General features: G+C 46.0%; 2 protein-coding genes across 2 annotated transcripts in view; both read right to left on the bottom strand.

Moving 5' to 3' along the window:
• Positions 1-5807, bottom strand: part of slc22a2 (solute carrier family 22 member 2) — an 11487-nt gene extending 5680 nt beyond the window's left edge. The window contains exons 1-3 of the mRNA XM_027155314.2: positions 5294-5807; positions 3788-3891; positions 1787-1941 (exon numbers count right to left, since the gene is read on the bottom strand). Of these exons, the coding sequence (XP_027011115.1) occupies positions 1787-1941; positions 3788-3891; positions 5294-5710 (676 nt within the window). The 5' untranslated portion in view covers positions 5711-5807. The remainder of the gene's footprint in view (positions 1-1786; positions 1942-3787; positions 3892-5293) is intronic.
• A 1430-nt stretch (positions 5808-7237) lies between these two features.
• igf2r (insulin-like growth factor 2 receptor) overlaps positions 7238-21888 on the bottom strand; it is a 57625-nt gene continuing 42974 nt past the window's right edge. The window contains exons 38-48 of the mRNA XM_027155441.2: positions 19854-20052; positions 19606-19758; positions 18543-18777; positions 17836-17972; positions 17622-17739; positions 11795-11947; positions 11325-11509; positions 11050-11236; positions 10570-10710; positions 9657-9726; positions 7238-9226 (exon numbers count right to left, since the gene is read on the bottom strand). Of these exons, the coding sequence (XP_027011242.2) occupies positions 8852-9226; positions 9657-9726; positions 10570-10710; positions 11050-11236; positions 11325-11509; positions 11795-11947; positions 17622-17739; positions 17836-17972; positions 18543-18777; positions 19606-19758; positions 19854-20052 (1953 nt within the window). The 3' untranslated portion in view covers positions 7238-8851. The remainder of the gene's footprint in view (positions 9227-9656; positions 9727-10569; positions 10711-11049; positions 11237-11324; positions 11510-11794; positions 11948-17621; positions 17740-17835; positions 17973-18542; positions 18778-19605; positions 19759-19853; positions 20053-21888) is intronic.

Below are 21888 nucleotides of genomic sequence, written 5' to 3'. Positions count from 1 at the left end.
GCATGTGGTACTTTGTACATTTACATGTTTAAATTTAGGGCATTTGGTAGACGCCCTTATCCGGAGTCACATCTCATTTATACAGCTGGGGCCTTGGTCGAGGACCCGGGGGTCCTGGGATTTGAACTGACAACCTCCCAATCAGTAGGCCTGCTTTTTCTGAGATACCATGGATGTGTTTTTAATGACCTTTCTTTGCTAATAATCCCAAAAGGTTCTAGAAACGTACAGGATTCTGATCAGTACATTTTGGAAGCATTTCTATAACATTGTAGGACAAGATCTGGATATGCCATGAGACCACATCCAAAGGAATTTTTCATTTCTAAAGTTAATAGAATTTCAAAAAAAATCTTTATTTTTAAAGAAAATCTTTTAAATCTCACCAAAATACGAGTTCCGATAAAATTTTAAAAAGCAAATGAAATTCTACAGTATAAAGTAAAATTCTATTCCCCCCAACACGCAAAAAAAAGTTTTTGCGTTTCTGGTTAAATAATTACATACTGACTGGCAGAAATGGGGGACTCGAGTCATATGACTTGACTCGAGTCAGACTTAAGTCGCAAATTTGACACTTGAGACTCGACTTGACTTTGACTTGACATTCATGACTTGAGACTTACTTTTGACTTGCACATGTGTGACTTACTCCCACCTCTGCTGACTGGATGCTAAAGGTCTTCACGGGTCCACTTAGATCCCAAAACCCGAGGTCCGACCCGAGACCCGAGCGGGTTTGGGTCTAAAAATTTCACGTGTGCCTCAGACACGGGTCGGGTATAATAATAGCGGCATCGGGTCTCGGGTAATTTAAAATGAATGTGTTTTTACCGAACGGACCCGAGAAGACCCGAACTACTGTATCTCGTGTGTGTGCCTCGACTCGAGTCCTTTTCCAACCTCTCCTCTTTTTGCCAAGACCGCTGGCGACATGTGGCTGGTGACGTGTGGCTGGCGGTAAGCTAATTTTCGTTGAAACAGACCTGTCAATCAATTTTGGATCCACGCTGTAGAGGTTACTTTAGTCTAGAGTTACGCAACATTTGGGTCCAGTCGGGTTAAAAAAAATGCCAAGTCGGGTCGGACTCGGGTCTAGTTTTTCGTGTTTGTCTCGGGTCAGGTCTTTCTTAATAAAAAAAAAATTATGCACGTCGGGTTCAGGTAAAAAGTGATTCGGGTCACTTCGGGTCGGGTTCATTTCTTTAAACCTGAGAAGACCTCTACTGGATGCAGCTACTTTGAAGTTAAAATTTTGTATTTAATCTTTAAAAAGATAAATATTAAGATATATTTATTAAACTGTAAAAAAAAAAAATTATATTTAATTTTTGCTTGTGTTATTTATTTATTTATTTATTTATTCGTTTGTTAAATAGGTCCTATGGTATCCTATGTATCCCGATCAGACTGAAAACACAATTTGTTTCGGTTATCGCTAGTTTTCTCGGTTAGTTATTTAGTTAACCAAAGCATGTGATATTAAGTACACGAGATAGCAGGATGAAGGAGATGAAGACATTTTCCAGCTAAGTCATATTTGTAGTAGATTAAAGAGTAAACATCTAGATATTTTTTTCTTGAGTAAGTTATTAAAAAACATATTAGCTAGGTAGCTAAGCTAACTTTTAAGAACGGTGTGTAGCGTAGTGTGTTCTGGTTGTTATCGTGGGTTTCTCAGAGCTGGGGCTGTGTAATAAACATCATATAAATCACCGTCTTCCTGATATTTTCCAGAAGAATTACTACATGAACATTGAATAAGAGTGATGGTTCGCTTTCTTACTCAGAACAAATGATACCATCCATCCGCCCTTAGACCCAAAACCGTACAGAGCTCTGAACACCAGCAAGGAGATGTAATTAGGAGATACTGCTACTAGAATCCCTGTGATCGTATTCAGCACGCAGGACATCAGAAAAGTTGTTTTTCGTCCAAACCTGTAAGAAGAAAGCGGAGGAAATGTGTGTCAGTGGATTAAGATACTGAGTAAGGTACTGAAATACATCAATACATTGCATAGTTTCCATCCATCCATCCATCCATCCATCCATCCATCCCTCCCTCCCTTATCCGGGGCTGGGCCTCGGGGGCAGTCGACTAAGCAGGGACACCCAGACTTCCATCTCCCCAGACACTTCCTCCAGCTCTTCCGGGGGAATAACGAGGCGTTCCCAGGCCAGCCGAGAGACATAGTCTCTTGAGCGTGTCCTAGGTCTTCCCCGGGGCCTCCTCCCGGTTGGACATGCCCGGAACCACCTCCCCAGGGAGGCGTCCAGGAGGCATCCGAAACAGATGCCCGAGCCACCTCAGCTGACTCCTCTCGATGTGGAGGAGCAGCGGCTCTACTCTGAGCTCCTCCCGAGTGACCGAGCTCCTCACCCTATCTCTAAGGGAGCGCCCAGCCACCCTGCGGAGGAAACTCATTTCACCCGCCCGTATCCGGGATCTCGTCCTTTCGGTCATGACCCGAAGCTCAGAGTAATGAAAATAAATCTGTTTAATTTCTCAAACTTCTGTCAGAGCTGAATGCAAATATTTCAATTTAATAAACACCTCCTGACCAATCAGAATCTAGAATACTATCCAAACTGGATCGTTTGCAAATTTGCTTCAAATGAGCTAAAATCATTACATTTTTTTTTTTTACAAAATGATTTCTCCTTTTCTCAGATTAGCTTAATTACACAACATTATCTCTCTGTCATGTCTCTGTCCAGCATGTCGCACAATTCCCAGGAATTAGTTTGTAGTTCTTGTTATGTACTGTACTTGTATGTTTTAGTCACGTGTCTTTGTTTAGCTTTCCCCGTCCTGTGATTGGTTTGTCTGTTAACATTCCTGCTAATTTTGTCTCTCTCTCTCTGAAGTCTTATCATGTACTCTACTCCTATTTCACATGGACTGCTTGCTCTTTGACGCTCTACCTGGAATATCGACGCCGATCATTAGACGACGCAAGGCTACGCTAATAACTGCCACGATTAGGTTCCATCCATACGTTACGGTCTACACTAACAAGGACAAAGGTTTGAGGGTCATTACAGTTACTGTCGTTAACAGGGCTATAACCTGTCACCTGTATGACCGGTAATTAGAGCAGGGCAGAGAACATTCATACAGAGAACATTGGAACACAGCAACATTTAGGTCTATTTTTTAGCTGATAAAAGTCTTTTATATTTACACTCACAGCATTTTACTGCAAAACCCCAACCTTCTGAACAATAACTCAGAGCCTTAAACACCTGAGCCATACTGTACTGGCACATGTTTACACACGTACATTTTATGTAGTACTATGTCATGTACTTAGCTCTGTATGTCCTATAGGACCATCATTCATTCATTTCCTACCGCTTATCCGAACTTCTCGGGTCACGGGGAGCCTGTGTCTTACTCAGGCGTCATCGGGCATCGACGCAGGATACACCCTGGACGGAGTGCCAACCCATCACAGGGCACACACACACTCTCATTCACTCACACACACACTCTACAGACAATTTTCCAGAGAAACCAATCAACCTACCATGCATGTCTTTGGACCGGGGGAGGAAACCGGAGTACCCGGAGGAAACCCCCGGGACACGGGGAGAACATGCAAACTCCACACACACACACACACACACACACACACACACACACACACACACACACAAGGCGGAGGCGGGAATCGAACCCCTACCCTGGAGGTGTGAGGCGAACGTGCTAACCACTAAACCACCGTGCCCCCCCATGTAGGACCATCATCCTGGAGGAAATTCCATTCAAACTTTGTCTTACCTGTCAGCAAGGTATCCGATGGCAATGCTGCCTACTAAAAAGCCAACAGAAAGTGCTGCCTGGCACATGTCTAATAACCAAGCGTCCTCACACACCATGTTAAACTGAAACAGAAGGAATCATGAAATGTGATGATCAGACAGGGTATTCTTACACAAGACTTTTGGGTTTATAGTTTTGTAAAAAAAAAAAAAATAAATAAAAATAAATAATAATGATGATTTAATGGTGATTCAAGTGTCCCAGTGGTTCAATTTCTGGAGTATAGTGGCTCCTACATGGAGTTTGGTGGAGCCACTATAAATGGTGTTAAATCTGACTTTGTAGCTTATTAGAACGGTTTCACAAGGAAACAGAGACGAGATAATATATACTTATATAGACCTTATAAAACTAACCCGTTAAAAAGATGCGGCATTCATAAAGAGCTTATCCCAGAGACTGTTATAATGAATAGTGACGTGACATACGGCTAAGTACGATGACCCATACTCAGAATTTGTTCTCTGCATTTAACCCATCCAAAGTGCACACACACAGCAGTGAACACACACACAATGAACACACACCCGGAGCAGTGGGCAGCCATTTATGCTGCGGCGCCCGGGGAGCAGTTGGAGGGTTCGGTGTCTTGCTCAAGGTCACCTCAGTCGTGGCCGGCCCGAGACTCGAACCCACAACCTTAGGGTTAGGAGTCAAACTGTCTAACCATTAGGCCACGACTTGCCCCTGTTCACATTGAACATTCCCTTCATTTCTTGCAGTCCAGTGTACCATTCCTCAATTCCCCTAACACACTGTAATGATTTCCTATTATTTACAGTAGACACCCAGATGCTTCCTTTTCAAGTTGCTTCCTCATCGATATTTTGCTGATCAGGACCACTGGGGATCCGGAGCTTGTCCCTGGACAGCCTCACTTTTATCACAGCACACCCTCATTAGGGCGATTTATCACAGACATTCAACTACTGGCATGTTTTTAGAGAAACATCTCAGGAACACAAGGAGAGCTTGGAGCAAAGCTTCAGAAAGACAGCAAACTGAGGGGGAAGTCATGGCTTAATGGTTAGAGAGTTGGACTCCTTACCCTAATGTTGTGGGTTCGAATCTCGGGCTGGCAATACCACGACTGAGGTGCCCTTGAGCAAGGCACGAAACCCCCAACTGCTCCCCGAGCGCTACAGCATAAATGGCTGCCCACTGCTCCGGGTGTGTGTTCACGGTGTGTGTGTACACAGAGTTAAGGGCCTTGCTCAGGGGCCCAGCAGTGGTAGCTCGGTGGTCCTGGGATCCAACTCACAACCTTCCAATTGGTAGCCCAATACAGTAACCTCTAGGCTACCACTTCCCCATCTAGTGATAAAGGAAACTGACAAAACTAAGTCACCAACTTCTACAAATAACATTTATTTCATTGTTCTTGATTTGTCACTTTTTGTAATATTAAAATATATATATATATATTCAGATCTGTAACAGAATGAAAGTCAATTCCAATCGTACCTCGGTGACGAAGGACTCTCTTCCCTCGTAATCATAGTCCCAGCCATGCTTGCAGGCAGTGGTGGGCAGCACAGCGAGCTTTGCCTGGGAGATCTGAGAGTCCAGGTCATCACAGCTGAGAACGCTGATGTTCCACTCCACGTCAAACGTCTCACACTGACTACGCACCGCTCCGGCAGACGTGTTCTGAAAAGGCACCGTGAAGTTCAGCACCTTCTCCATTTTCCAGTCGCATTCCATCTGGACCTGTTTCACCGCGGGGTTACGGCACCAGTGCTCGGGGGAGAAGCCCAGGAACACGATGCCTACGTAAACTCCAGCAAAAGGTACCGAGACGAGACAGAGCAAGGAAAAGACGCCCTTCTGGAACTTGCCGAATTTACCGGCTTCTTCTAGGATGTCGTCGAAGGTGGTCATGGTGCCGGCAGCTCGACGGCTTCGGTGTGAAACGTCTGAGCGGCGACGGAGTATTTACATGCTTGCAAGTGCAGAGTCCAGAGAAAGCAGGTTGACCCTCGAACCAGTCATGCTGAGATTGATCAACGATGTTTTGAATTAGCACATAGGGCCACATGTTACTCTTTAATAGACAGCTGTGTTGTGCAACGAATCTCTCGACAGATCAGCCAAAAGATCAGTTTGTTGGCACTGAGAGCAAATTATAACATGAAAGACAAATAAAAGTGCACTATATGGCCAAAAGGTACGCTAATAGCCCTGTCCTTGGTGTACATCTCATTCCAGATGTTTCAGGCTGAAACTCTTTTAAACTTCAGGCAGGAAGCTTGAAAAAAAAAAACATGACTGTAATATTCTGAGGTAAAGCTGTACGTTTACATTTCTTTGCTACATACTGTAGCATGTTTTTTTTTATTTCCTAAACATAAAATCGACTAAAATCAGCGTCCGTTTAGTTAGAAACAAACGTCTGTGTGTAAATGTTAATCAAAAAGAATACAAAAATGGTCAAAATGGTTTCAAAACAATCTCCTGACTAAAAATATATCAGCCTATAATTGTGCATCAACGTTTGTGCCTCTACAGTGAAAATAATTCAAAATTTCTGTTTTATTTATTTATTTATACTACAAAATGAGCCATTTTTCTGTATAAAATGTTTTTTTTTTTTTTTTTTAAATATATGTTAATATGTGGGAGGCACGGTGGCTTAGTGGTTAGAACGTTTGCCTCACACCTCCAGGGTCGGGGGTTCGATTCCCACCTCCACCTTGTGTGTGTGGAGTTTGCATGTTCTCCCCGTGCCTCAGGGGTTTCCTCCGGGTACTCCGGTTTCCTCCCCCGGTCCAAAGACATGCATGGTAGGTTGATTGGCATCTCTGGAAAATTGTCTGTAGTGTGTGAGTGTGTGAGTGAATGAGAGTGTGTGTGTGCCCTGTGATGGGTTGGCACTCCGTCCAGGGTGTATCCTGCCTCGATGCCCGATGTGCCTGAGAGGCACAGGCTCCCCGTGACCCGAGAAGTTCGAATAAGCGGTAGAAAATGAATGAATGAATGTTAATATTTTGGAAACAAGTAAAAAAAAAAAAAGCCATCATATATACTTAATTTTTTTTTATAAGCAGTCAAAACAGACAAGGTCTCGGCGCTCTTAATTTGCATAAGAATGCAGGAAAGGAAAACAGGAGGGTTAAAGAAGAGCGTAGAGAATATGATAAATGCTAAAACCCTAATGATAAAATATCTTCCCTTTTTCATACTTTTGGAAACATAAAATAATAATAATAATAATAATAATAATAATAATAATAATAATAATAATAATAATAATAAACAACGATATAATAATAACGATATCTATTCCATTTGTTTTTTCTACAAACATGTTCACTGAGCGTTTGGAGTCGAACACGTCGGCACACGTACAGCAGGCCACCCAGTGTGAAAACAACGCTTAGGGAAAAGAGTAAATATTTTAACAGCCGTTTTATTTATTTATTTTTTATTGAAATAATGTAATGTCTCAGTATGAAGATTTTTAAATACAAAACAAAACCGAACAGATCAGCAAACAATTCTAAAGAAAGTTTGGCAGAAACAGGGCCATCAGTAGGAGGCGCTGTATATGACTCTAAAAAGAAATAAAAGAAAAAAAAAAGAGAGAGAGAGAGAGACAGGAGTTTATGTTTAGAGAGAGGAGTGGGTGACACTTTCAAACATTCAACCTCATTAAAAGTCTTTCTGCAAATCACAAAACCCTTCAGAGAAGTCATTTGGTGCAAAGCGCATTAACAGACACGTTAACATGCCACGACAGAGTCAGCCCACTTCAGTTGGTTTATCATCAAACCGTACCGTTTCGTCAGGACTACGATCGGGAAAAACACAAGCAAAAAAAAAACAAAAAAAAAAACAACACATCACGTGTCACAGTCTTGAGTTTAAGGACAAAAATCCCACTGCGATCGTCAACTTCGGACTTTTTAGCCGTCATCCAGTGCTGAAAATATTATGAGTGACTTACGATTCCACTCGTAATAATTAATCTAATGATTATTAAAACATACAACAATAACCAGAATACTGAAAAAAGCTGGAAAACAGACTGAGACAATAATGCATGATGTTTGTGAGGAGAGAGAGAGAGAGAGAAAGAGAGCGCAAGAAGAGAGAGAGAGAGAACAAGAAGAGAGAGATAGACAGAAGAGAGGGCGCAAGAAGAGAGAGAGCACAAGAAGAGAGAGAGAGATAGACAGAAGAGAGCGCAAGAAGAGAGAGAGAGAGCACAAGGAGAGAGAGGAGAGAGAGAGAGACAGAGCGCAAGGAGAGAGAGCGAGAAAGAGAGAGCACAAGAAGTTAGAGAGAGACGGAAGAGAGAGCACGCAAGAAGAGAGAGAGAGTGCACAAGAAGAGAGTGCAAGAAGAGAGAGGAGAGAGAGTGCAAGAAGAGAGAGCGAGAAAGAGAGTGCAGGAAGAGAGAGAGAGAGAGAGAGATACAATACTGTGTATGTTCAGTGTCAGGGATATACAGCATGCTGTTATGGCAGAAGGGAAGTTAAAGTGATACACGAGACGTCCAGTTACATGAAATGCTTTTGGATTTAAAAGCAAGCGATAATCATGGAGCTGATTTATTTATTTTTTTCCTTTTCAATCCAGTGAAGTCGTGATACAAAAAGCACACAGTAGAAAAAAAAAATGGGAGAAAGCATTAATGCTATTCCTCATGGCTCCATGTGCAAAATTACTGCAAAGCTCTAAACAAGCGTTTGTTTGTCCGTCTTCTTCACGGCCGGCTACCGGATGCCATGGAAACGAGCACGACGAATAAAACAAAACATAAAATCATTCCTTGATTATTAAATAACAGATCATAAACCCTTTTTTTTCCCGCCTTCACACGGATTAACATCTCTGTACAGATCAATTTCTGAATGAATCGACCAGACCGGGAGAAAGAAAGACCCACACCGTTAAACGATGAAATATTTTCATCGCCGAGACAATGACGGTCCGTTGATAATCGCTGTACAGAGATAAATAGATTTCCCTTTAGAAAACAAACATGACCAGAGGCTCAGAAGTTCATGACGTGACTCCTCAGACTTTAAGGAGGTCCTCGTCGCTGTCGTCTGCGTCTCCGTGTGCTTTCCTCGGATGTCTGGAGCTCGGTTTGGACGCGTTCTTTCTCCCCGTGTCGTCCAGCAGCCCGACCAGATCCTCGTCGCTCTCGTTCATCAGGAAACGAGGGAAGGTTGCGGAGGTGGAGGCACGTCCCGAGTGGACACGAACTCCGGGGACGGTGAGAACTTCTTCCTCGCTGTCCTGCTCGTCGAGTGAGAAGGAGCGCAGCGCGTCAGCACTCACCGGTTTGGTGGTGATGTGGCCGTTCTCGTGAGGCGTCTGTACCGGAGTCTCCACCTCCTCCATCAGCCACTCCATCTCGTCCTCACAGCCGTCCTCGTCCGTGTTCACCTGAGACACAGCCGGGTCATAAACACGTTTACGTTCGGGTAAAACATGCCACGGATATACAGAAAATAGCTACAGATTAAAATGAAAATAAACAACAACAACTTCGGCTACCAGAAGTTACACAGTTCATGATCTTAAATAATTTATTACATAAGGAGGTTTAACCCATCCAAACATGCCAGAGGGGCGTGAATACTTACGCAAGGCAGAATCAATTAAATCTTTTCTATTTCATTTTATAACTTTTTAATTATCTGTATTCATTTTTTTTTTTTTTTAGAAATGTTCTGTTCCTCTATAAACGACTGTAGAGTCATTTATTAATACGATTCAGCATAAATACTTGCTTTTGGAATTTTTACATCTTCTTTCCGAGTCATAAGTCTAGACTATATAGTAAATAAATAAATAAATAAATAAATATTACTACCTTGGAGTATTTATAAGACACTGGATTTCTCCGTTTACAGCAACTGGCGAGTTTCTGTAGAAGAAGCCCCCTAAAAACAGAATTATACAGAATTTAATCTGAAAGAGAAGTAATGAAAGCTGTGTGTGTGTTTATGTGTGTGTTTATCTGTGTGTGTGTGTGTGTGTGTGTGTGTGTGTGTGCGCATGTGTGTGTATGTGTGCGTATGCATGTGTGTGTGTTTATGTGTGTGTGTCTTTCAGTGTGTGTGCATGTGTGTGTATGTGTGCGCATGCATGTGTGTGTGTTTATGTGTGTGTGTGCGCATGTGCGTTTGTGCTTGTTTATGTGTGTGTGCGTGTTTATGTGTGTGTGCGTGCATGTGTGTGTGTTTATGTGCGTGTGTGTGTGCGTATGCATGTATGTGTTTATGTATGTGTTTATCAGTGTGTGCGTGTGCATGTGTGTGTTTATCAGTGTGTGTGTCTTTCAGTGTGTGTGTGTCTGTGTTTATGTGTGTGTTTATCAGTGTGTGTGTGTGCGCGTGTGTGTATGCATGTGTGTGTGTATGTGTGCGTATGCGTGTGTGTCTTTCAGTGTGTCTGTGCGTGTGTATGTGTGTGTGTTTATGTATGTGTTTATCAGTGTGTGTGTGCGTGCGTGCGTATGCATGTGTGTGTGTTTATGTGCGTGTTTATCAGTGTGTGTGTCTTTCAGTGTGTGTGTGTGTCTTTCAGTGTGTGTGCGCACGTGTGTGTGTGTATGTGTGTGTGTTTATCAGTGTGTGTGTGTCTTTCAGTGTGTGTGTGTGTGTTTATGTGTGTGTGCGCGTGTGTGTGTGCATATGCATGTGTGTGTGTTTGTGTGTGTGTGTTTATGTGTGTGTATCAGTGTGTGTGTATGTTTTTATCAGTGTGTGTGCATGTGTGTGTACCTTCTCTCTTGTTTGTGTAGTAGTAACACAATAAGACCGATGCTCATGACCACCAACAGCAGAATTAGCACCACCCCCACAGCCTGACTCCGCCCTGATAAACCGCCTTCCTCGCTGTCCTTCACCTGCTGAGTCATGGTGCTTGAAGAAAAGAGGAACACGCTGTTAAATACATGGCATTAAAAAGCCACAGGAAACATGGCTCAGGATTGATGTGGGTCCCCTTTATACCACACGTACAGGATTGTGTAGTGGGTTTATGTGGTTATGACTTCAGAGCTTTGGAATATTACAGGGCTAATTTGAATATTCCTGAGTTCATACGGTCACAGACAGAACACAGACAGAACACAGACAGAACACAGACAACAGAGCTACATTTTTACAACACAAGAGTTCTACATGTACATATACATGTTGTCTTGAAAATTTTTTACCGACAGATAGAGACCGAATATTTCACACTGTACTGTTACTTACAAAAGTTCACAGACTTTGTCGGTGTGCCAGACGAACAGGTACTGACACCCGTCCGCCTCCAGCAGGAACTCTGGGATACCAACTCCAGCCTCGGGCTTGCAATGGAACAAGATGGCCGACAACATGGTCTTCGACTTGTCGCGACCGCACTCGGACTCTGACGGCACCAGGACCTCCAGACTGTCCCCTGCGCATCAGTTGGACATATAACAACGTTATAATGTTTCAGCCTGGACAAACCTCCAGACTCATGCGCTGTACTGTCCCAGTCTCACCTTTGATGTAGTACTTGGCCTTGTTAGACGAGCCGATCTTCCTGCAGTATGTGCCGCCCTTCTTCTCCTGGCAGATGTTAGCACCCATGCACTGAGATAAGGAGTTGTCAGTGATGCCCGATAGCTGGATGTGATAGATGTAGATGTCACCATTGGATCTGATGTCTCCTGTTGCTTTGTGGAGGCTGGGAGTCAAAGCAATACGAAGGATGGAGCAGTTTATAACCACACTTTACTCTACCTTCACAAAGGGGCAGGTAACAAACCTAAATATCAATAGCTCGAATGATTCGGGCCTAGAGCGAGGTCTGTAATATAATATACAAATTCAGTATAAATAGATCTAAAAGTGTGTGTGTGTGTGTGTGTGTGTGTGTGTGTGTGTGTGTGTGTGTATAAACTGTATAGTGAGATCTAGGCTAATCGTCTTGGTCATCAGTTAAAACCCACAAGGTGTTTGCACATCAGACCTGTAGTAAAGCTCTCCCAAGCTGAACATGGCTCCCGTCTGGGGCAGTCTGATGGTGCCGTTCACCATCTCCACCGGCTCTCCCTGCTGCTTCACTGCACAGGCTGCTCGAGTCTCCCACTCCACCCAGAACTCACAGGCCTCCGTGTCCTCCCTGCACACAGACAAACACATGCACACACACGAATTGAGACAAAAAGTCAGACACATATACAAAAAGACAGACACACACAGACAGACAGACAAGCGAGAGACACACAGACAGACAGACAAGCGAGAGACACACACAGACCGACCGAGACAGCGAGAGACACACACAGACCGACCGAGACAGCGAGAGACACACACAGACCGACCGAGACAGCGAGAGACACACACAGACCGACCAAGACAGCGAGAGACACACACACAGACAGACAGACCGAGACAGCGAGAGACACACACACAGACAGACAGACCGAGACAGCGAGAGACACACACACAGACAGACAGACCGAGACAGCGAGAGACACACACACAGACAGACAGACCGAGACAGCGAGAGACACACACACAGACAGACAGACCGAGACAGCGAGAGACACACACACAGACAGACAGACCGAGACAGCGAGAGACACACACACAGACAGACAGACCGAGACAGCGAGAGACACACACACAGACAGACAGACCGAGACAGCGAGAGACACACACACACACAGACAGACAGACCGAGACAGCGAGAGACACACACACACACACACACAGACAGACAGACCGAGACAGCGAGAGACACACACACACAGACAGACAGACAGACCGAGACAGCGAGAGACACACACACACAGACAGACAGACCGAGACAGCGAGAGAGACACACACAGACAGACAGACCGAGACAGCGAGAGACACACACACACAGACAGACAGACCGAGACAGCGAGAGACACAGACAGACAGACCGAGACAGCGAGAGACACACACACAGGCCGACAGAGACAGCGAGAGACACACACACACAGACAGACAGGCCGAGACAGCGAGAGACACACACACACAGACAGACCGAGACAGCGAGACACACACACACAGACAGACAGACAGACCGACACAGCGAGAGACACACACACAGACAGACAGACAGACAGAGACAGCGAGAGACACACACACAGACAGACCGAGACAGCGAGAGACACACACACAGACAGACCGAGACAGCGAGAGACACGCACACAGACAGACAGGCCGAGACAGCGAGAGACACACACACAGACCGAGACAGCGAAAGACACACACACAGGCCGACAGAGACAGCGAGAGACACACACACAGACACACAGGCCGACAGAGACAGCGAGAGACACACACACACAGACAGACAGGCCGAGACAGCGAGAGACACACACACAGACAGACCGAGACAGCGAGAGACACACACAGACAGACCGAGACAGCGAGACACACACACACAGACAGACAGACAGACCGAGACAGCGAGAGACACACACACAGACAGACCGAGACAGCGAGAGACACGCACACAGACAGACAGGCCGAGACAGCGAGAGACGCACACAGACAGACAGGCCGAGACAGCGAGAGACGCACACAGACAGACCGAGACAGCGAGAGACGCACACAGACAGACCGAGACAGCGAGAGACGCACACAGACAGACCGAGACAGCGAGAGACACGCACACAGACAGACAGGCCGAGACAGCGAGAGACACGCACACAGACAGACAGACCGAGACAGCGAGAGACACACACACAGACAGACCGAGACAGCGAGAGACACACACACACAGACAGACCGAGACAGCGAGAGACACACACACAGACAGACAGACCGACCAAGACAGCGAGAGACACACACACAGACAGACAGACCGACCAAGACAGCGAGAGACACACACACAGACAGACAGACCGAGACAGCGAGAGACACACACACAGACAGACAGACCGAGACAGCGAGAGACACACACACAGACAGACAGACCGAGACAGCGAGAGACACACACACAGACAGACAGACCGAGACAGCGAGAGACACACACACACACACACACAGACAGACAGACCGAGACAGCGAGAGACACACACACACACACACACACACAGACAGACAGAGACAGCGAGAGACACACACACACAGACAGACAGACCGAGACAGCGAGAGACACACACACACAGACAGACAGACAGACCGAGACAGCGAGAGACACACACACACAGACAGACAGACCGAGACAGCGAGAGAGACACACACAGACAGACAGACCGAGACAGCGAGAGACACACACACACAGACAGACAGACCGAGACAGCGAGAGACACAGACAGACAGACCGAGACAGCGAGAGACACACACACAGACAGACCGAGACAGCGAGAGACACACACACAGGCCGACAGAGACAGCGAGAGACACACACACAGACACACAGGCCGACAGAGACAGCGAGAGACACACACACACACAGACAGACAGGCCGAGACAGCGAGAGACACGCACACACAGACAGACCGAGACAGCGAGACACACACACACAGACAGACAGACAGACCGACACAGCGAGAGACACACACACAGACAGACAGACAGACAGAGACAGCGAGAGACACACACACAGACAGACCGAGACAGCGAGAGACACACACACAGACAGACCGAGACAGCGAGAGACACGCACACAGACAGACAGGCCGAGACAGCGAGAGACACACACACAGGCCGACAGAGACAGCGAGAGACACACACACAGACACACAGGCCGACAGAGACAGCGAGAGACACACACACACAGACAGACAGGCCGAGACAGCGAGAGACACACACACAGACAGACCGAGACAGCGAGAGACACACACAGACAGACCGAGACAGCGAGACACACACACACAGACAGACAGACAGACCGACACAGCGAGAGACACACACACAGACAGACAGACAGACAGAGACAGCGAGAGACACACACACAGACAGACCGAGACAGCGAGAGACACACACACAGACAGACCGAGACAGCGAGAGACACGCACACAGACAGACAGGCCGAGACAGCGAGAGACGCACACAGACAGACAGGCCGAGACAGCGAGAGACGCACACAGACAGACAGGCCGAGACAGCGAGAGACGCACACAGACAGACCGAGACAGCGAGAGACACGCACACAGACAGACAGGCCGAGACAGCGAGAGACACGCACACAGACAGACAGACCGAGACAGCGAGAGACACACACACAGACAGACCGAGACAGCGAGAGACACACACACACAGACAGACCGAGACAGCGAGAGACACGCACACAGACAGACAGGCTGAGACAGCGAGAGACACACACACAGACAGACCGAGACAGCGAGAGACACACACAGACAGACCGAGACAGCGAGACACACACACACAGACAGACCGACACAGCGAGAGACACACACACAGACAGACAGACAGAGACAGCGAGAGACGCACACAGACAGACCGAGACAGCGAGAGACACACACACAGACAGACCGAGACAGCGAGAGACACACACACACAGACAGACCGAGACGGCGAGAGACACACACACACAGACAGACCGAGACGGCGAGAGACACGCACACAGACAGACCGAGATGGCGAGAGACACACACACAGACAGACCGAGACGGCGAGAGACACACACACAGACAGACCGAGACGGCGAGAGACACACACACACACACACACAGACAGACCGAGACGGCGAGAGACACGCACACAGACAGACCGAGACGGCGAGAGACACACACACAGACAGACCGAGACGGCGAGAGACACACACACAGACAGACCGAGACGGCGAGAGACACACACAGACAGACCGAGACAGCGAGAGACACACACACAGACAGACCGAGACAGCGAGAGACACACACACAGACAGACCGAGACAGTGAGAGACACACACAGACAGTCAGAGAGACAGGGACAGACAGGAACAGAGACAGACACACAGACGCCACTCTAAATCCTGCAACAGCTCACAGGTGTTGTGGTTAAAAACATGACATGAATTTAAAAATGAGGTTATACTGTAAAGCCCTGAGGTCTAAGTGATCTCAAAATGTGTTTATTTAGGCTAATTTACAACCCTGTACTGGCGACTGTACGGTCTGAGGAACAAGCAGGATGATCATTATTCTGTCTAAATCACCTCTAGCTCGTGGGATTCCGTGCCATTTCCTGTTGTCTGGTAACTCACTGGTGGGGAACGCCACATTAACTTATGTATTCTTTAATCCAGGACCAGATTCATTTGTTTTTCTGTCCAGGACACTTGGAGATAAACCCAAGCTGGCCGTCCCACCACCCAGAAAGTAGTCTGAGTAATTCAAGCCTTGTTGGACCCTGTTCACACCCGTACTTATCACACAGCAGGTGTGAACGGGGCTGAGATCCGACCCGACGCTCGCTAACAACATCGTTGTATTCAGATCGACAACAACAACAATGTATTCAGTGTTAGAGATTTAAGCACTTATGTACGTCGCTCTGGATAAGGGCGTCTGCCAAATGCTGTAAATGTAAATGTAAATGATTTCTCATAAATACATTAGACAGCAATATTTCTCCACGTGAAGCAAAACTGCAGAGTCTGGCTTTAAACGTTAATCTCTAACACTTGGTAATAAAGCATCCTTTAACGGTAAGTAAAGTATAACCGAGTAAATCAGCAGTAAGACTCGAAAACAACGCGGTGCAAATCAGCTTAAAGGACATACACCTGATTACCATGGACAATAATCCTGGCACACTTTATTTCCCTACTGCGTACTGATAAAGGAACGAATTCTTGCCTTATTCCCCCCTTAAATCCTTACAACAGAAGTCTACTATAGAGGTCTTCACGGGTCCACTTAGATCCCAAAACCCGAGGTCCGACCCGAGAGGGTTTGGGTCTAAAAGTTTCACGTGTGCCTCAGACACGGGTCGGGTCTAATAATAGCGAGATCGGGTCTCGGGTAATTTAAAATGACTGTGTTTTTACCGAACGGACCCGAGAAGACCCGAACTACTGTATCTCGTGTATGTGCCTCGACTCGAGTCCTTTTCCAACCTCTCATCTGTTTGCCAAGACCGCTTGCGACATGTGGCTGGTGACGTGTGGCTGGCGGTAAGCTAATTTTCGTTGAAACAGACCTGTCAATCAATTTTGAATCCATGCTGTAGAGGTTACTTTAGTGTAGAGTTACGCAACATTCGGGTCCAGTCGGGTTAAAAAAAAAATGCCAACGGGTCGGGTCGGACTCGGGTCTAATTTTTTCGTGTTTGTCTCGGGTCAGGCCTTTCTTAAAAAAAAAAAAATAAAATAAAAAAAATAAAAAATAATAATAATAATAATGCACGGGTTTGGGTAAAAAGTGATTCGGGTCACTTCGGGTCGGGAACATTTCTTTAGACCCGAGAAGACCTCTAGTCTAATGTTAGATACATGTTTCTCCAGTATTTCTTCCAAAAAAGTCTAGACCTCTTGCTTTCTACTAGATTACAAATCTGCGGTTTATAAAAAGTTACTGGTCCAAGGTCATGGAAATAAATAAGACATGTGGTGTGAAATTGTAAACACATTCGAGTATAAATAAACAAACAAACAAACAAACAAATAAATAAATAAATAGGTTTCAGTTGTCTTGTAGATGCTTCTGTTTTCAGACGCGACTTATTATTACTACAAATAATAATTTCACTCACTACACGACTGTACAGATGCAGCGAATGTAGAGACTTTAATTAAAAAAATAAATAAAAATTAAAGAGAGATTTTTTTTTTAATTCTTTATAGGCTTTTCCTACATAACCGGACTCACTTCAGGAGTTTGGGTCGACCCACAGTGCTGGCACACACCAGCTGCAGGATGGTTCTGGCTTGTTTTGAATTCCCACACACGGCATCCCCCATGCTGTAATTCACCTGGATCTTTTCATCTGGAGAATGACATGAACACATGGTTAGTTCACTTTTTCTCTCCCCCCAACCCCCACCTCCACCTCAGTGTACGAGAGCACTGGAAACCCACTGACCAGTTAAGCCTATGCTCTGAGTGATAACTCGTCCCAGAGTCTCCGCCTTTCTGCCGGAGCGCTTGCGACACACGGCGGCTCCTTCCGGACAACCCATCACACCTCCGTGAATTTCCTGGCACAGGTTCACGTAGTAACTGTGAAACAGACATTAATTGTTCATTTAATTTATGCTTAATTTTCCGAGATGTTTCGGATTAAAATAATAATAAACACAATAAACTTCACATACGCGATGCATCGTTAAAATGCAAGCTGAAAAAAAGCATGTAGTAAAAATTAAAACTAATAGATTTAAACTGCAATGACGATTTTAAGACGCCTTTATTATTATTTATTTTAGTAAAATAAAACTAGTTTGATGGAAAATTATTTAAAAATTCGGTTATCGGAGGTCAACCTTGTGAGAAATCGCTCTAAAAATGAAACAATAATAATAATAATTATTATTATTATTACATCATAAAGCATGAGAGCCAATCATGCTTGGATATGCAAATGAACATGCAAATTCATTTTCATACGCATATAACGGTTAGGCTGTATGGTCTTTTATAATTAGGGGGAGTTTCCAATTTGCATATTCATAAAAATCTAGAAAGTGGAGCATAAGCCGTGAAATTTTCTGTTGTTCAAATATTTATTTCCTGATAGAATCAGTAATGTATAAATATAATGAGATGCATGACAGAAGTGCATTTTCTTACGCGTCGTTCTTATGGGTGAACTTCCACGGCTCGGTGAGAGAGGAGAGCGGACGCAGGTCGTAGGTTTGGTGATGGCTCACCAGCTTGCACTCCATCTTTTTCGGAGGACAGACGACGTCGGTGTGCCACTGGAAAGTGCTGGAACAAGCCTGCGTCTCGCTGAGCAGCTGGGGGTTGCCATGGCCCACTGTGCGGTTACACGTGAAGAAGATCGTCGACTGCCTCTTAGCGGTCACTGGAAGGGAAGATGACGGGTTTTATAAAGTAAAGAACAACAAAAATAAAAAATCTGTTCAGCTCTACCTGTAACTCCAATCTATAAAAAATAGCAAGCTGAGATTAATATTTCCGTTTTTGTTACTTATCAACAGTTTATAAAGCTGATGCTGATACTTTAACACCGTTGTTGTTGAACTCTCGTTGAGCGATTTATGTTTTTTTTTCAACACTTCACGCGTCATTCGAATGAGAAATAGATTCGACTTCTGGTCGGAGAAAAACCTTTCACTTCTAAAATCCGTACACTGTAGTGCGTCATTTGGGACGCCGCTAGCGAGTTCATGCCTCCTATCCAAAGACGCGCACGTGTCGAACGTGTCTCGAATTTAAAGGTAAATCGTGGATATAAACAAACAGATTGAAGAGGTGTGATTAATATAATATTGCAGCATGTCAATTAACAAACACAAAAACTCCCATAATCCCTTCATAAGTGCACTACATCCAGCATGAATACACAGCCTATCGTAGTGCACGCTAGAAATTGATCGGTGATGCGGTCGTTTCATCTAATTGGGCATTTTAGTGGCTTTGTGATCATTTTTTCCCCCCTTGTGAAACAATCGGACACAATCACAGGCACACGAGGGGTAGAATATCTTCAGCCAATAAAAAAAAAATAATTTATTACTTTGAGATATATACATATTAAGTGTGTGTGTGTGTTTGATATGTGTAGTGATCCGTTCCACTCTCTCATACACACACACGGTCTTGAAAAAAAATGTTTACAAGGAAAATAACATGTAAAAAAATAAAATAAAAAAGCAAACATGCATCTTACCACTTGAACAGAAGCCCCACTTCTTGTCTTTTTCATAGTTAGCTGTCGTGGAGCACCACAACTTGCCATCAGTCCTGCCCTCTTGTGTGCACTCGTAATAGGTTTTTCCCAAGAGAGTGAAAGGAAACGTACACACGTCTCCCTCGGTGGTCACTACAAGGAAAAAAGCAAAGAAACTGAATCCTTTTCTGCTCATATATACGACTTACGATATCGCTAAGGAAACGTCCGTGCGTGACGAGGCTGACCTGAAGGACACGGGTCTCCACCTCCGTACTTCATGATGACGGTCTGATCCTCTCGACTGTAGTTCAGACTCACGGCCTGGCCGAGGCCGAACGAGGACGCCGAAGACTTGGAGACCAGACACACCGCACTCTTCTTACACTCCTTATCCGTCACAGACCCACAAACGTTCAGCTTGTATGTTCCAGAAGGAGCATCAACCTGCACGACAGAATAAAACCATTCACACATTTTGGGTGGAAACATTAATATAGCACTAATTACTGAATTTGCTCTCTGCATTTGACCCATCCAATGTGCACACACACAGCAGTGAACACGCACACGGCAGTGAACACGCACACGGCAGTGAACACGCACACGGCAGTGAACACGCACACGGCAGTGAACACACACACACACGGCAGTGAACACACACACACACGGCAGTGAACACACACACACACGGCAGTGAACACACACACACACGGCAGTGAACACACACACACACGGCAGTGAACACACACACACACGGCAGTGAACACACACACACACGGCAGTGAACACACACACACACGGCAGTGAACACACACACACACACGGCAGTGAACACACACACACACACGGCAGTGAACACACACACACACACGGCAGTGAACACACACACACACACACGGCAGTGAACACACACACACACACACGGCAGTGAACACACACACACACACACGGCAGTGAACACACACACACACACACGGCAGTGAACACACACACACACACACGGCAGTGAACACACACACACACACACGGCAGTGAACACACACACACACACACGGCAGTGAACACACACACACACACACGGCAGTGAACACACACACACACACACGGCAGTGAACACACACACACACACACGGCAGTGAACACACACACACACACACGGCAGTGAACACACACACACACACACACGGCAGTGAACACACACACACACACACGGCAGTGAACACACACACACACACACGGCAGTGAACACACACACACACACACGGCAGTGAACACACACACCACACCACAAACGGCAGTGAACACACACCACACCACACACGGCAGTGAACACACACACACACACACACACACGGCAGTGAACACACACACACACACACACAGCACACGCAGTGAACACACACACACACACACACGGCAGTGAACACACACCACACACACACACGGCAGTGACAACACACACACACACACACACGGCAGTGAACACACACACAACACACACACGCAGTGAACACACAACACACACACACAGCGGTGAACACACACACACAAACACGGCAGTGAACACACACACACACACACACCAGAAAACGCCAGAGAACACACACACCAGGGCACACGCACACACACACACACACACACACACACACACACACACACACACACACGGCAGTGAACACACACACACACGGCAGTGAACACACACACACACGGCAGTGAACACACACACACACGGCAGTGAACACACACACACACGGCAGTGAACACACACACACACACACACACACACACACGGCAGTGAACACACACACACACACACGGCAGTGAACACGCACACACACACACGGCAGTGAACACGCACACACACACACGGCAGTGAACACGCACACACACACACGGCAGTGAACACGCACACACACACACGGCAGTGAACACACACACACACACACGGCAGTGAACACACACACACACACACGGCAGTGAACACACACACACACACACGGCAGTGAACACACACACACACACACACACACACACACGGCAGTGAACACACACACACACACACACACACACACACACGGCAGTGAACACACACACACACACACACGGCAGTGAACACACACACACACACACACACACACACACACGGCAGTGAACACACACACACACACACACACACACACACACGGCAGAGAACACACACACACACGGCAGTGAACACACACACACACACACACGGCAGTGAACACACACACACACACGGCAGTGAACACGCACACA

This window comes from Tachysurus fulvidraco, chromosome 16 (genome assembly GCF_022655615.1).
Source record: "Tachysurus fulvidraco isolate hzauxx_2018 chromosome 16, HZAU_PFXX_2.0, whole genome shotgun sequence".
NCBI lineage: Eukaryota > Metazoa > Chordata > Actinopteri > Siluriformes > Bagridae > Tachysurus > Tachysurus fulvidraco.
This window is presented reverse-complemented; position numbering and strand designations above follow the sequence as displayed.